At 40.8% G+C, this 14,013-nt stretch overlaps 1 protein-coding gene across 2 annotated transcripts in view; it reads left to right on the plus strand.

Annotated features, from left to right (window-relative positions):
• The window catches only part of LOC118213601 (xin actin-binding repeat-containing protein 2-like), a 49,486-nt gene that overhangs the window by 23,451 nt on the left and 12,022 nt on the right, over window positions 1–14,013 (plus strand). Inside the window, exons 1-6 of one of the 2 annotated variants that reach the window (XM_035392581.1) lie at window positions 161–252; window positions 7,069–7,229; window positions 11,032–11,163; window positions 12,773–12,859; window positions 13,392–13,461; window positions 13,776–13,864. In XM_035392581.1, the coding sequence (XP_035248472.1) occupies window positions 7,179–7,229; window positions 11,032–11,163; window positions 12,773–12,859; window positions 13,392–13,461; window positions 13,776–13,864 (429 nt within the window). In that variant the 5' untranslated portion in view covers window positions 161–252; window positions 7,069–7,178. Of the gene's footprint in view, window positions 1–160; window positions 253–7,068; window positions 7,230–11,031; window positions 11,164–12,772; window positions 12,860–13,391; window positions 13,462–13,775; window positions 13,865–14,013 lie in introns of those variants that run through there. The other variant, XM_035392580.1, reaches the window with a different exon arrangement.

Consider the following 14,013-nt stretch of genomic DNA (forward strand, 5'->3'; position numbering starts at 1 on the left):
GCCTCTGCCTTCTAAAAACAGCCTCGGCCGTCCCTCCTTTTACAGGGAAGGGGTCTAAAATAAAACCAGCTGTCACTGTCTGCTTGGATAACAGAGGTGAAGACACGGTGCTGGAGCTGGTCTCCAACCCAAAGGGGACATTGCTCCTCTAACTCTCCTGGCGAGAAACACACCCAGCTGGCTGGGGCATTTCAGGGTCTTTTGTGGAATTCTATCAATCCGTCCGCACCGTGATCAAGCAAAGAAGACTTGGTAAGCGCCTCTGTCTGTCAGCAGCCACTGTCCCATTGCTTCTTTACAGCTGGCCTTCCCTCGCTCACATCTGATAGCTGCCTCTGCACTTTCACTGAGAAGCTAAGCGTTTAAAGCAACGAATGCCCATATAGTGATATGAGAGGACCGCTAATTAGACATTTCTTTTTCAATTTGTCTGTTTCTCTACCTGCTACCTTTTGTGAGGTTTACATTTTCAGTAGATTTCCTATGCGTATATATACAAAAACAAGTCTGATTATAACTTATTCGCAAGGTCGTTTACTGCCAGGTAAAACTGATATACTACAGCAGAATGGATGCAGACAAAATGCCATCCCCTATTAAAGTGAATTTTTGTAATGGGTTCAAAAGTATATCTTCTTATTGGTGAAATATGTGGTCTTCTATGCACAGAATAACAAAAAAATATGTACTGTACTGTTGTACAGTATATTTTCTGCAAATGTTTCATAAGTCGGCTATTTAGGAATCATGCTTATGGTGCTTCTCAATATATTTTATAGAATTTTCTGGACAAGTTTTAGAAAATTAGCTTTGAATGTTTAGTCATCTCCTTGGTTGTGATGTGCAAAGGCACCATAACCATTTCCTAGCAAGTGTTTTTTAATGACTTAGAAGTTGTGTGGTGGTGTATTTTGCCGAAGCTACCTGAAATATGAGGAAAATTGGCTTGGGAAATTTGAGTCTGGAACAGTACGACGCTGGCTTTTCTGAAAGTTATTGTGCTATGTGTATTATTGCAAACATCCGCGCAAAAGGTTAAAGGGTTGTGCCCGTGTCAAAACTCGCAAAGTATGGCATGAGGTCATTTAGCATAAGTACCTGTTTTCTCCAGTTCACATATTCTCTGTTTTACGGAAGATTATATGGTACTTTTTATACCCTCATTCCGTAACACGCTACAGCAGAACAATATTTTGGTGCATACTATTTTATCTGACTTTGTGATTGAAGTAAAATATGGCAACATTTGAAATTCTTCCTCACCTTAAATCACTATGATTCTGCTTGCTTTCACTTTTTGTCATCACTCACTGAAATGGGCACAAGTTTTAAAGTGGATTCTCTACACTTAAAAGCCACACAAGACCAAGTCTGTATTTCACTCATTAAGCATCTCCGCTGACTAATTTGTGAACATATTATGTCACTGCGATGGTTAGACCAACAAATCTTTAACGAGCACGGCAATTCTGTGTTGCAAATTCCTTATTCACAACAAATCAATGTGCAGCTGTCAATTTTAATTCCATGACGACTGAGAGCAGCAACTCCGGGGGTCAATGGCCAGAACTTTGCTCAATATAACTACTGAGCACATTCCAAAGCCAAAGACCAACCACAGTCTCACTAAAACCACCGTCGGAATGCTGAGTACTCTCTTGCATCACTCACAACAGATTAGCAGAAAATACTCCAGTCTTGTCTGTTTTAGTGACTGACAGTAGTTGAAGTGATCGCGAGCACAATTTTGAAAAATTCGGTCGATTCAATGCGCATCTAAACAAGGGATCGGTTTCGTGCCGAACCGGTGTCTTACTGCTGTGATAACAAAGACAACAAGTTCGTTTTTGCACCCTTAAACAGTGCTTAGTGCAAAATACAGAACTGTCGAAGGTGCTTGTATTGAGGAAATGTTTTACCATTGACAAGTGCAAAGTCTCAGATAGCTCTTGGGTAATGAGTTTTATGCTCAGAGGAAGTTCTCCTTCCTGAGTTCCTCCGTGCCTCACTGGGAAACATGATTCTCTGGGCACCGGAGTTTAAAATAAAGTTGATTTATTTCCCGAATGGACTCGGCACCCTCGGTTGCTTCACTCTCCTCTTACGCAAGCCCTCGGGTCTCCTCAGCTTATCACATGATATTTTTTTCCGTATTTTTGGCATCGAGAAAAGCCTCGGCGAAGTTTCTCGTTTCCATATACGCGCGCGAACCGACTGATCCTGTGGAAAAAACGCGAGTCGACGGCGTCCCGTTTCCCTTCCAGATTATTGCAGGCGTTTACATCACCTCAGGTGTGTTTTACGCTGTGTGACACTTGTGTTTAATGGCGGGAGATGATAAAACCGCGTTTATTTTGGGAGTTTGCTGTGCTGGCCGCTCATAATTTTTCTGCTGACCGACGTACCCCACCAGAGCTATGAATCTAAAAATGGTAGTTAAAGCAGAGCATAATGTCATTGCACAGCTTCACGGTATGTAGGAGCCCTATGTATAGTTTTTGAGGGATCTGTTGGAAATGGGTGTTTGGACATTGCTATAACTCCTTTGAAATATGGCACATAAAATGTAAAAATGTTATCAATTTTCCTGTATCTCTCTAAAGCATTGTTAAGATATAACAATGTAATTCATCAGCACTATGTGCTTACACGAGGAAGTAAATATAATCTTAACAAAAACACATTTTCAACATACAAAATGGCAAATTATTCATACACTGTCTATAAGTAATTAATTTAAACTTGCAAAATCTGGGATTGCTATTACAAGTACTGGTGTCAAAATGAAGTTACAACAAACAATATTGGCTATTTTGGCTCACACAAATTAAACATTTCAAAGAAATTCTACCCAATGTTTCCTCAATTATTTAATGTAACTTGGCCCTCTATTTCATCTTTACCATCTTATGGGAATGTGCTCATTCAAACGTTTTGTGTCAAATAACAAAAATTGCCTCATGAAAGACTTCATTTAAATGAATGTTTTAAACAGCTGATGAAAATTTACGCTCCAGAAAGGATATGTTTAGACCTGGTTGTCAAGTTAGTTTTGTGGTCAATTGGCTACTTTAATCAGATGACTTTGGTCAGATGTTGTTGTTGGCAGATGTACATTAGATAAATAACCAAAGGGGAGAATTTTTGATTGTGGGACTGGAGCGTTTGTGATGATGAAAATGAGAAAAAAAAAAGCAAAACCACCCACGTTTGGGGCTTTATTAAGTGGACTAAATACGTTTTCTAAAGTTTTATCTGAATTTCTGTGTGTTTACATGAAGTCAGGAGGTACAGATTTTAATGTTCTTAAGGGCTGAGAGTCTGTCATTGTGGTTATTTCTGTAAGGAACCATGAGAAGTGCCAAACTCTCTGTGCTGTATAGGTATGGAGCACCCGCCATCCCCCCCCCCCCCCCCCCCCCCCAAGCCGTAACTAGGCGGGATGGCCTGCCTGCCATCCCAATTATTTGGTGTAAATTTTATTCACTGCACAGTAAATCCTGTTCAGCAGCCCCCCCCCCCTCCCCAAACAGAGGGGAAGCCACACTGTGATGTGAAATTTACTGTTGTACTTGATTTGGGAGGATTTGCTGCCAATACTAGTCTGAACCTCAGACTGTTTATTCATTCATTGAGGTCTGTTTTATAAAGTCATTAAGCATGTGCACTGATGTTCTAAATCCAACAGGATATTGGGGAAAATTCAAAAACGTTCATTCTACCTGTTTTGCATTTCAGTGAATGTATTTAACATTTCCCATTCTGTTTGTTAATGCTGTTGTTTGATGCTGCCAAAGGCAGTAATTGAATTCTGGTCTCTATTAAATTGTATTTTAATTATAATAAGCTCACGTGGCTTGTTTATTGAATGGAAATGTGCAATTGTACCTTAAGCTGTCTTTGCTTGTCTCTTCTGACAAGACAGATGCAGGCATTCTTACAGCATATGCTCAAAGGTTAATGAGTTAGTTGCATTTAAATTTAGCATTTAAAATATTCTGTTGTCGAAGACAACGCATTTGCATATTTCTTCTAGTTGTACTGTGTTACCTTGCACTTTGTAGGTCGCTGTAGAACAGGTTAACTACCAGAACGTTACATTATCGCACACACCCGTGCACTCAGTATCTCAGGCATTATAATCCAACAATGTTTTTCTTCAACATTATGAAATCTATTTTCCCTCCAAGGACTCCATCAGGAGAAAGCGTGCTGATTATTTTCATACGGTGAAAATTTAGAAGCTCAATTTAATAGTGAAACATCCTTCAAGGCATTTCTCTAACAAATTAATTCCCGCATAGAAAAATTGTTTATGCATTGTTGGTTGTTTGAATGAAATCAAAAAAAACTTCTTAATCCTGTCCTCCGGAGTGGAATTCGGAGAGTTTTGTAGTTTTATACATATAATTCATCTCAGTGAAAGAATGTAGCATACTGTACATGCCCATATGCAGTTGTTCATCTGGCAAAATGAGAAATTCAAGTTGAATTTGTAACATCAATTTTTAATTTGTTCTCAGTAATAATACGATACAAGTTCATTTGAAGATTAGTGGGAAGAATATGGAGAGAGACCTGACGGCTTGGAGAAAGATCATTAATTCAGTATGGTCATTATGCACTGAATTTCCTAGACATGCAATCTAACTTGTATACATAACGTTATATCATATGGAATCTGGAATCAAATATTATATAATTTTACTGTATAATTTTTCTGTAAGAGATTACGTTCTGCTCAGACATTTTGTCTTCCCATTTACAGCAATAGAGGACATTTCGATTTTAACGCAGGGCAGAGCACCAGAGAGTCCATGTCAGTCCATGTTCACGGTGCATCAGGCGTTGGTGGAGTGTGTAATGTCGTTACCGTGTGAATGCATTAATAGGTCTCCTTGTGTACACGTAACCACAGTAAGCTGTTGTTTCTTTCTTGACCGCGTGACAGAAAAGATCAGATCCGATTTTTCACCTCTTTTTCTCGTTCGGACCGTTTTCTCCAGATGTTGCCGTGCAAAACAGGCAACATCTGGAGCTGCATCTGTAATGACATGCAACACGGGCGTGATGTCAGAATGTGAGACTCCATCGGTCTGGGGCATTAAGGATGTTTAACCGTAGTGGGGAAAGTGGAAATTGATATTCTCTTTCATAGTGTTGGAGTTGCCACTGTCAGATTAATGAACGTGTTTGCTGAACTCTAGGGATGGGGGGGGGGGGGGGGCATATCTTATATAAATTCCCTTTTAATATTACATGTACACAGAAAAGAAATAAGATTCATAGGATGGGCTGGTTTGATCTGATTGGAGACATTAATAGATAGAAATGCATTAAGAGAAATTCAGATGCTACCAGGAGCATTTGCACTTACTTACCCAAAGCTACCGTTTGAGTACACATGCTATTAAGCCAGCATCTGTGTTTCTAAGCATCTCCTCAGCTGTTTTTATAATAAACTCCCTCCATTTTCAGAATTTGTAGTGGGGTTTTTTTTGTAAACACCTTTCTCTGCGATTATCTTTCTTTATTGTACTTGTTTGTAATCGCCCCCCTTGCTGTAATTATTTCTCTTTGGAAAGGTGATTTGTGTTTTAATAATAACCTTGTGCAGATATTTGTGGCTGTGGCTGTGGCTGGCCGTGCAAATGCTTACTGTGGAAGCTAACGGCTACAAGCAGAGAAAGAGACAACACTGGCTTGCTTTGAGTCTTTCGAACCAACCATTTCGAACGGGGGAAAAATAGCATCCATCTGTGTGTGAAAGATATCTTGGAGACCAGGATAGCACTGCATATGTCATTGATTCATGCGTGCAGTGCTTTACTGCGGAATAAATTTTCCAATAAGAGTTACTTTACTATAAAAAAATGCCATGCCTAAGATTTAAAAAATATTTAACATGACAAATTAATTTCAGTTGCTTATATTAAACATGCGATTCACTTGGTGACTGAAGTATGCCCCAGATTTTAACCTTTTTAGTGACTGTTATAGTACTGTATCACTCCCCATTTGACGTCTGCGACTGGATTGTCAGCAGTCTGTTGGGCAACTTTGTGTTTTATGTCAGATCCCCCTTTCAAAAGCGATTTTGATCTCAGTGAGGTATTCCTGGTTGAACAAAGGTTAAATGACATAAAACAATTCAAACCGTACGCTCAACGTGTGGTTTGTTTGCATCTCGTCTTCACGGCTCAGTGTTCAGGTACCGTCATAGGAGTTGTGGTTATCTGGTTAAGCTTCACCTCACAAAAACCGCACACTAGACACGGAGCTCATTCTTTTAAGTGCAAACGCTTCGCTTAATGGACACATTTTTCTGCTCTGTGTTTCGATTTGCAAGCCTGTTCATATATTTAGCAAAAATACGCAATTATCACTGTTAACAGGGAACAGATTGTTAGAGGAAGCTTTGTCTGTAAAGAAGAGTGTGACTGCTGTGGGTGTGTGTGGGTGTGTGTGTGTGTGTGCATGTTTGTCTGTGTGTGTGTGTGTGTGTGCGCGCGTGTGTCCACGTGCGTGTGTTTGTGTGTGTGTCTGTATATCTGTGTGTGTGTGTGTGTGTGTGTGTGTCTGTGTGTGCGTGTGTGTGTGCGCGCGTGTCCACGTGCGTGTGTTTGTGTGTGTGTCTGTATATCTGTGTGTGTGTGTGCGCGTTGGCGCACGAGTGCATGTGTGTCTGTATATCTGTGTGTGTGTGTGTGTGTCTGTGTCTGTGTGTCTGTGTGTGTGTGTGTGTCTGTATATCTGTGTGTGTGTGTGTGTGTGTGTGTGTGTGTGCGCGCGTTGGCGCACGAGCGCCAGCACGTGTGCATGTGTGTCTGTATTAGCCGAGGTGCTAACCGGGGCATGATCAGGTGGTATTTCCACCACACGGCAACAAAACCACGGTCGGTGCCAAGAATGTATCCTCGCTAATACTCCACCGTGAAGCTAAAGCTCATGTTCAGACTTGATGATCCCACATAAGCCGCATAAAATACAGAAGCGATGCTTCAGTTCCTCTTGCCGCGTACGGTGCGGGCGGCTCTTAACCGATGGCCGCTGTCGTCTTGGCTGCAGGCGGCGTGACCAGACCCAGGACAGGGCTTCCCGAGCGATCCGACGGACCGGAGAACGCAGCTCACGGGGAGGAGGCGGCGGAGAACGTCCCCCTGAAGGAACGCGTGGCCATGTATCAGGCGGCCGTCTCCAAAACGGAGGCTCCCGGCTCCTCCGGCGAGGTGAGGCGCTGCGGCCGTATAATCGGTGCGCCTACCGACCCGTCGATGCCGCAGCCAGACGCTATACCTGCGCCGATTATGCCCACACGAGCCTGGGCATAATCAATACATCTATCACCAGCATTACATTACATTACAGGCATTTAGCAGACGCTCTTATCCAGAGCGACTTACAACTTTTTACATAGCACTTTACATTGTATCCATTTATACAGCTGGATATATACTGAAGCAATGCAGGTTAAGTACCTTGCTCAAGGGTACAACGGCAGTGTCCTTACTCGGGAATCGAACCTGCGACCTTTCAGTTACAAGCGCAGTTCCTTACCCACTGTGCCACACTCCGACCCCAGCACCGTGAGAAACTATACCTATGCTGATTATGTCCACACTAGACTGGGCATAATCAATACATCTATCACCAGCACCGTGAGAAACTATACCTATGCTAATTATGTCCACACTAGACTGGGCATAATCAATACATCCATCACCAGCACCGTGAGAAACTATACCTACGCTGATTATACCCACACTAGACTGGGCATAATCAATACATCTTTCACCAGCACCTTGAGAAACTATACCTACGCTGATTATACCCACACTAGACTGGGCATAATCAATACATCCATCTCCAGCACCGTGTGAAACTATACCTACGCTGATTATGCCCACACTAGACTGGGCATAATCAATACATCTTTCACCAGCACAGTGAGAAACTATACCTACGCTGATTATACCGACACTAGACTGGGCATAATCAATGCATCTATCACCAGCACCATGAGAAACTATACCTACGCTGATTATACCCACACTAGACTGGGCATAATCAATACATCTTTCACCAGCACCATGAGAAACTATACCTACGCTGATTATACCCACACTAGACTGGGCATAATCAATACATCCATCTCCAGCACCGTGAGAAACTATACCTACGCTGATTATGTCCACACTAGACTGGGCATAATCAATACATCTATCACCAGCACCGTGAGAAACTATACCTACGCTGATTATGTCCACACTAGACTGAGCATAATCAATACATCCTTCACCAGCACAGTGAGAAACTATACCTATGCTGATTATGTCCACACAAGACTGGGCATAATCAATACATCTATCACCAGCACAGTGAGAAACTATACCTATGCTGATTATACCCACACTAAACTGGGCATAATCAATGCATCTATCACCAGCACCGTGAGAAACTATACCTACGCTGATTATACCCACACTAGACTGGGCATAATCAATACATCTATCACCAGCACCGTGAGAAACTATACCTACGCTGATTATGCCCACACTAGACTGGGCATAATCAATACATCTATCACCAGCACCGTGAGAAACTATACCTACGCTGATTATGCCCACACTAGACTGGGCATAATCAATACATTTATCACCAGCACAGTGAGAAACTATACCTATGCTGATTATGTCCACACAAGACTGGGCATAATCAATGCATCTATCACCAGCACCGTGAGAAACTATACCTATGCTGATTATGTCCACACAAGACTGGGCATAATCAATACATCCATCACCAGCACCGTGAGAAGCTGCATCTACACGACGCTGAGGCACAATCAATACATCTAGCAGTCATACAGTGCCACAGTGAGACACTATTTACACACTACACTGGGCATAGTCACTACAGCTAGGAACAAATCCTGGTTGTTTTCATTATTTTTCAAGGAATAATGCAACAACGATACTTTAATTATACTTCTTATTCAAGAATATATTATTATTGAGAACAAGAGGAGCTTATTAGGATGCCATTCCCACCATAGTCACTGGACCTGAACCCAATTGAACATCTGCTGGAACAGCAGTAGAAGAGGGAAAAGGGCCAAACATCAAGTAATATCAACAGATCAACTGGGGAGTGTTGAGAAAATGCTGGGATGAAGTGGAAGATGAGGTGCTGCATAAGATGGCGGAATCAGTGCCAAGCAGAGTGAGGGTGGTAATCTAGGCAAACGGCAGACAACCCAAGTACTAACAATTTTTGACGTTCAATAAATACCAAGTACAGACATTTTTGACTTATTAAATGTCTTTAAAAAATAATACATTTTGGAATAAGAAGTATAAACAGAGTATCATAATTGCATTAGCCCTCAATAAATAATAACAAGTAAACAATAAATTCTTGGTCGTGTCCTCAGCCCTTTGGACCCCACTGACCATTTATCAATAGCACAATGAGAAACTGCATGCACACTACACTGGGCATAATCAAAAATCAATCAATCTTTAGTCCTACTGTGTACTGCAATAATTAAAAATGTCACGCAGCAATTTGCAATGTACATTTTTCCAGAACTAAAAAGCATTTCCAACTATTTGGGGAAACACATGATTCCTTAACTCCAAAACAATGGTGGGATACAAAGAGGAATGTGCACACTAATCGGGAACACAGTAACAATATCATATATGCACAACCCCCACGTCAGGGATGGTTTGCTCCAATGTTGTCTCTGCTTTTGTAAAACATGTTTTTTTTTTACCTCATATGAACTAATAAACCCTTCTGACAACATCCTGGTATAATAGATACAAGATATGACAAGGTGGTTCATCTGCATTACAATAAAGTCTCTGTATTTTTCAGAATTTATAACTTTTTTGATGCAAATGATCCTGCCATTTGTTTTATTTAATAGCAACATTTATTCAACTAATTCTTTACGATTTCATCATCGCTCAGTAACTGACACATACTACAATTAATCAGTTCTTTCCTAGCAGAAAAATCCATATGGTGCTAATTTTTGTAATTTATTTATTTCATTGTATTTTTATTTTATTTAACCAGGAAGACACCATTGAAATTGAAATGTCTTTTACAAGGGGGACATAAAACACAAGGTTACATGACAGAGGCAGTCAAAAATAAAACCAACAATGAACAGCCCACAATATTAGAGGATATCTACGCAGTGTATTGTAGAATGAAAGATTTATTTGAATAGCCTTGGTGTTGTTGTCATTGAATGTCTTGTTAAGCAGCTGTGGTTCTTTATATTGCATTGAATTGAAAGCAGTGATGGCTGATTGGGGTCAAAGGTCAGGGTCACACAGCCCCCGGGCGCAGGCATAATTACAGTTCCTCTCAGCACCAAGATGAATAGCGCCACCTACAGGATAGCACTGGAAACAATTATTCATGAACACAGCCCCAATCCCTTGTCTCCACTTCTATGGGAAGGACACATCTACATTGGATATAGAATGTGTATACAGTTACAGGCTGGAGCTCTCTTACGTATTCACAGAAAAGCAAAGAAATTAATCATTTTATATGCAATTTTGCCAGCAAAATACCACATTTTAGTTTGTCTTATTATAGTTTGTATTAAGAAAGTAAACATTATTTATTAATCACCATTCATATAAAGTTGAATCTTAAAGGGCTTCACAAGGAAGTAAAGGAATCTCTGTCTAACTGTGCAAGCAAAATACCACAAGATTTTTTGTTTGCCTAATTATACAGCAGTTAGTATTGAAAAGAAGTAAACATGATTTATAAATCACCATTCATATAAAGTGGAAACTTAAAGGACTTTATAGCCGATAAAATGTTATGTATACATCATCACTGGGTGACCATTCCTAAAGTTTTCGGTAAGAAAAATGTAAAATGTAGTCATGTGATGGATATCAAAAACACATAACCGGAGTAACACAGCCTGAATTGTAGGGCATTTAAAGTGAATAATAACTGTAAATATGTTTTGTTTTTTTTTTGCTTCCTCGTTAGGTCATGGAAGAGGGCAAGACCTGCTCCTTGCCGGGAGGATTCACCAGCGTGAAGAGGCAATTTGAGAGCCAGGAAACTGCATCTTCGCAAAGCACTGTCACCCAGTTCCATTTCAAGCAAAGATCCGTGCAGGTAACTAATGGGCACCGTGGGCATTATTGGCAATTTAGAACGAAGGGGAGCTCACTTGACCGTGGGACGCAAGGAAGAGAGATAAGCAGTTAACAGATACTACACTTGCTCTTTATTGCCATCCTGTTAGCCATGCAGTACCAAAAGGTGTCAGGAAATTGGGTTGTAGTACTATAACTCCATCAAAGGTCGCAGAGCCCTGGAACTTCGGTGTAGATTTTCCGGGGATCGGTGCACACTGTTTTTATTTCGTTTTTACAAATGCGGGGGTATTACATTCGCGTGTGTCTGTCATCCGTCTGTCTGTTTATCTGAATGTAACGGCTGTAGCCTCTACAATTTCACTCCGATTTGTATGAAACATTGCACATCGGTGGACAGTGACCTGAATTATAAAATATTTTTCAAATCAGTCAAAGATTTTAAAAATTATTTGTCACTAATGTCCATTGACATCAATATTCATGTCAGGATAAACATTACACTTTTTGAATGCACTACGGCTTGTAGGGCTAACCACACTACACAGATCAAGATGTCATCGCCAAGGAAACTTCCGAAAGTTAGTTTATCCGCTACTAGATGGCTTTTGTGTCAATGTCAACAGACATCCAGAAAATAAATAAATATACACTATGCATATCTTAAATTGATCTTAAATTGTTTTGATTTCTATTACTCTTTAGGAAATTAAGAAATTACAAATTACACCTGCCAATTCAGTTCTTCTCATTTACTGATTTCTATATTTAACCTTTCCTTTAGGTAGAATTGTACCCAAAACTGACACTAGCCTCTATTTACATGTGAGGGTGCCCGGATGGGGGAGGGCACCACTGTGCCCAAGGCTTTGCCCCCTCACGCACGGGCATAGGCATGTCTCTCTGGGCCCCTTCCAGTTTTCTCCGCCATTTTAAGTCATGATGAGGGAAACAGACATGGGCCCTGGGGTGTTCAGCATTGAAAGGGTTATACACGTTGAAGTCTGATGCCTGGGACAGTACCAGATTCTGACTGACTTCAGCCATGCAGAGGAACACCTGGCAGTACAGATACTGGGGGCCAGAAGACAATGAAATGTTTCACGGACGAAAACATACAGCGCAAGGAAATACCATTGAATTTGATCTTTTCCAGAGAGTAGAGTTGTTTTGCAGGGAAAGGCTGCAGTTGTCTGGATTTTGGCATCCTCCTACATGTTCTTCCTGCTATATGTAGATTAATCACCTGCCACTCTGACAATAATTAGTCCCACAGACGCTATTAATAAAAGGCTGTCAGCGAAAAGTGAAAATTCCTCAGTGTGTGTGTGTGCTTGCATGTGTGTGCGTGTGTGTATGTCTGTGCGTGCGTGGGTGTATGTCTGTATGTGCGTGCGTGCGTGCGTGTGTGTGTCTGTGCGTGTGTGCGTGCCTGTGTGTGTGCCTGTGTGTGCGTGTGTGTGTATGACTGTGTGCGTGCGTGTGTGTATGTCTGTATGTGCGTGCGTGCATGCGTGTGTGTGTGTCTGTGCGTGTGTGCGTGCCTGTGTGTGTGCCTGTGTGTGCGTGTATGTGTGCGCGCGTGTGTATGTGTTTACAGCAGTGTGACGGGATGTGTTTTCCTACAGGAAAGCTCATCACAGGTGATAGGGCGGAGCAGTAGCAAAGAACTCTTCCCCTCCTCTCAGCAGGTGGCTTTCTCCAAAGACGAGAAGGTAAGAGGACAGAAGCAGACACGCGTTCCCATGTTTTAAGGGCTTTTTTGTGAAGTGCTTCCTTTTACTGAATTAAATTCGAGCACTCTTGGGTTAGTCACAAAACTTGATTATTGTTGATCCATAACATAATCATAGATTTTGACATTCGTCTTTTCAAAATCTGTAATTGTAAAACGAATTCAACAATCTAAGGCTTACAAAATCTATTGTGTTTTGTGCTTCTGCTCAGATGATGTTGAACTCAGGGATGTCCAGTCTTATCCAAAAAGGGCTGGCAGGTTTTTGTTTTTGCCCGGTACTAAGACAGCTGATTCTTTTTGTCAGGGTCATGATTTAGTTGATCAGTTGAATCAGGCATCGTAGTGCTGGGCTAAAGCAAAAACCTGCGCCCACACTGGCCCTTTTCAGATAAGATTGGACACCTCTGTACTGCGCCAGGATGTGGTTCATTGAATAGTGTCCTTGCTCTTTGATTAATGATAAATAAGATTGGACTTTAATAAGGATTCTTTTCCTTAACTTTTTGTAGGCCTCACACAATCAGAGTGTTCACCATGGCAACGTGACCTCCAGCTATGAAAACCATTTTGATGAAATGGGTAAAGTGTTCTATGCAGTTACTAAACATCAAATTTGAGTTTATGTTGATAAAACGTATACATTGCAGACCTGGGTCAAATATATATTTGTTTTGGATTCAAATAATTTTCTACGCTTTACTGTCTGATACATTGTGTGTTCTTTAAATAGAGGTGTTCTGTCATGCTTAATTTTTTTGTGGATTGCGTGTCCATTTGTACGCCTAATTAAACAAAGATAAGATTATTAGAATACATTTTTGTTTCATTTCATTATTTTTATGATTTACTATTTTAAATATTGTACAATTAATTAAAAATTTCACCTTTTTAAGTCGGTGAAGACTCTGCAAAGGTTTCTACACAAGCCTTGAAGGAGCAGTTTGAAAGAACCATTGAGGAGTCAACTCCAAAACAAATAAAGGTACTGTACAATAATACCTGGCTTTATGCGATTTCCGTTATATAATGGGGTATTGCTGTTATTCTACATGACTTTGACAGGCTTTTTGAAAAAAACATTGAAGTCCTGTAAATTTTTACAAACGTTTTACTGAAAAAATACAGTTTTTT

This window comes from Anguilla anguilla, chromosome 15 (genome assembly GCF_013347855.1).
Source record: "Anguilla anguilla isolate fAngAng1 chromosome 15, fAngAng1.pri, whole genome shotgun sequence".
NCBI classification, from domain to species: domain Eukaryota; kingdom Metazoa; phylum Chordata; class Actinopteri; order Anguilliformes; family Anguillidae; genus Anguilla; species Anguilla anguilla.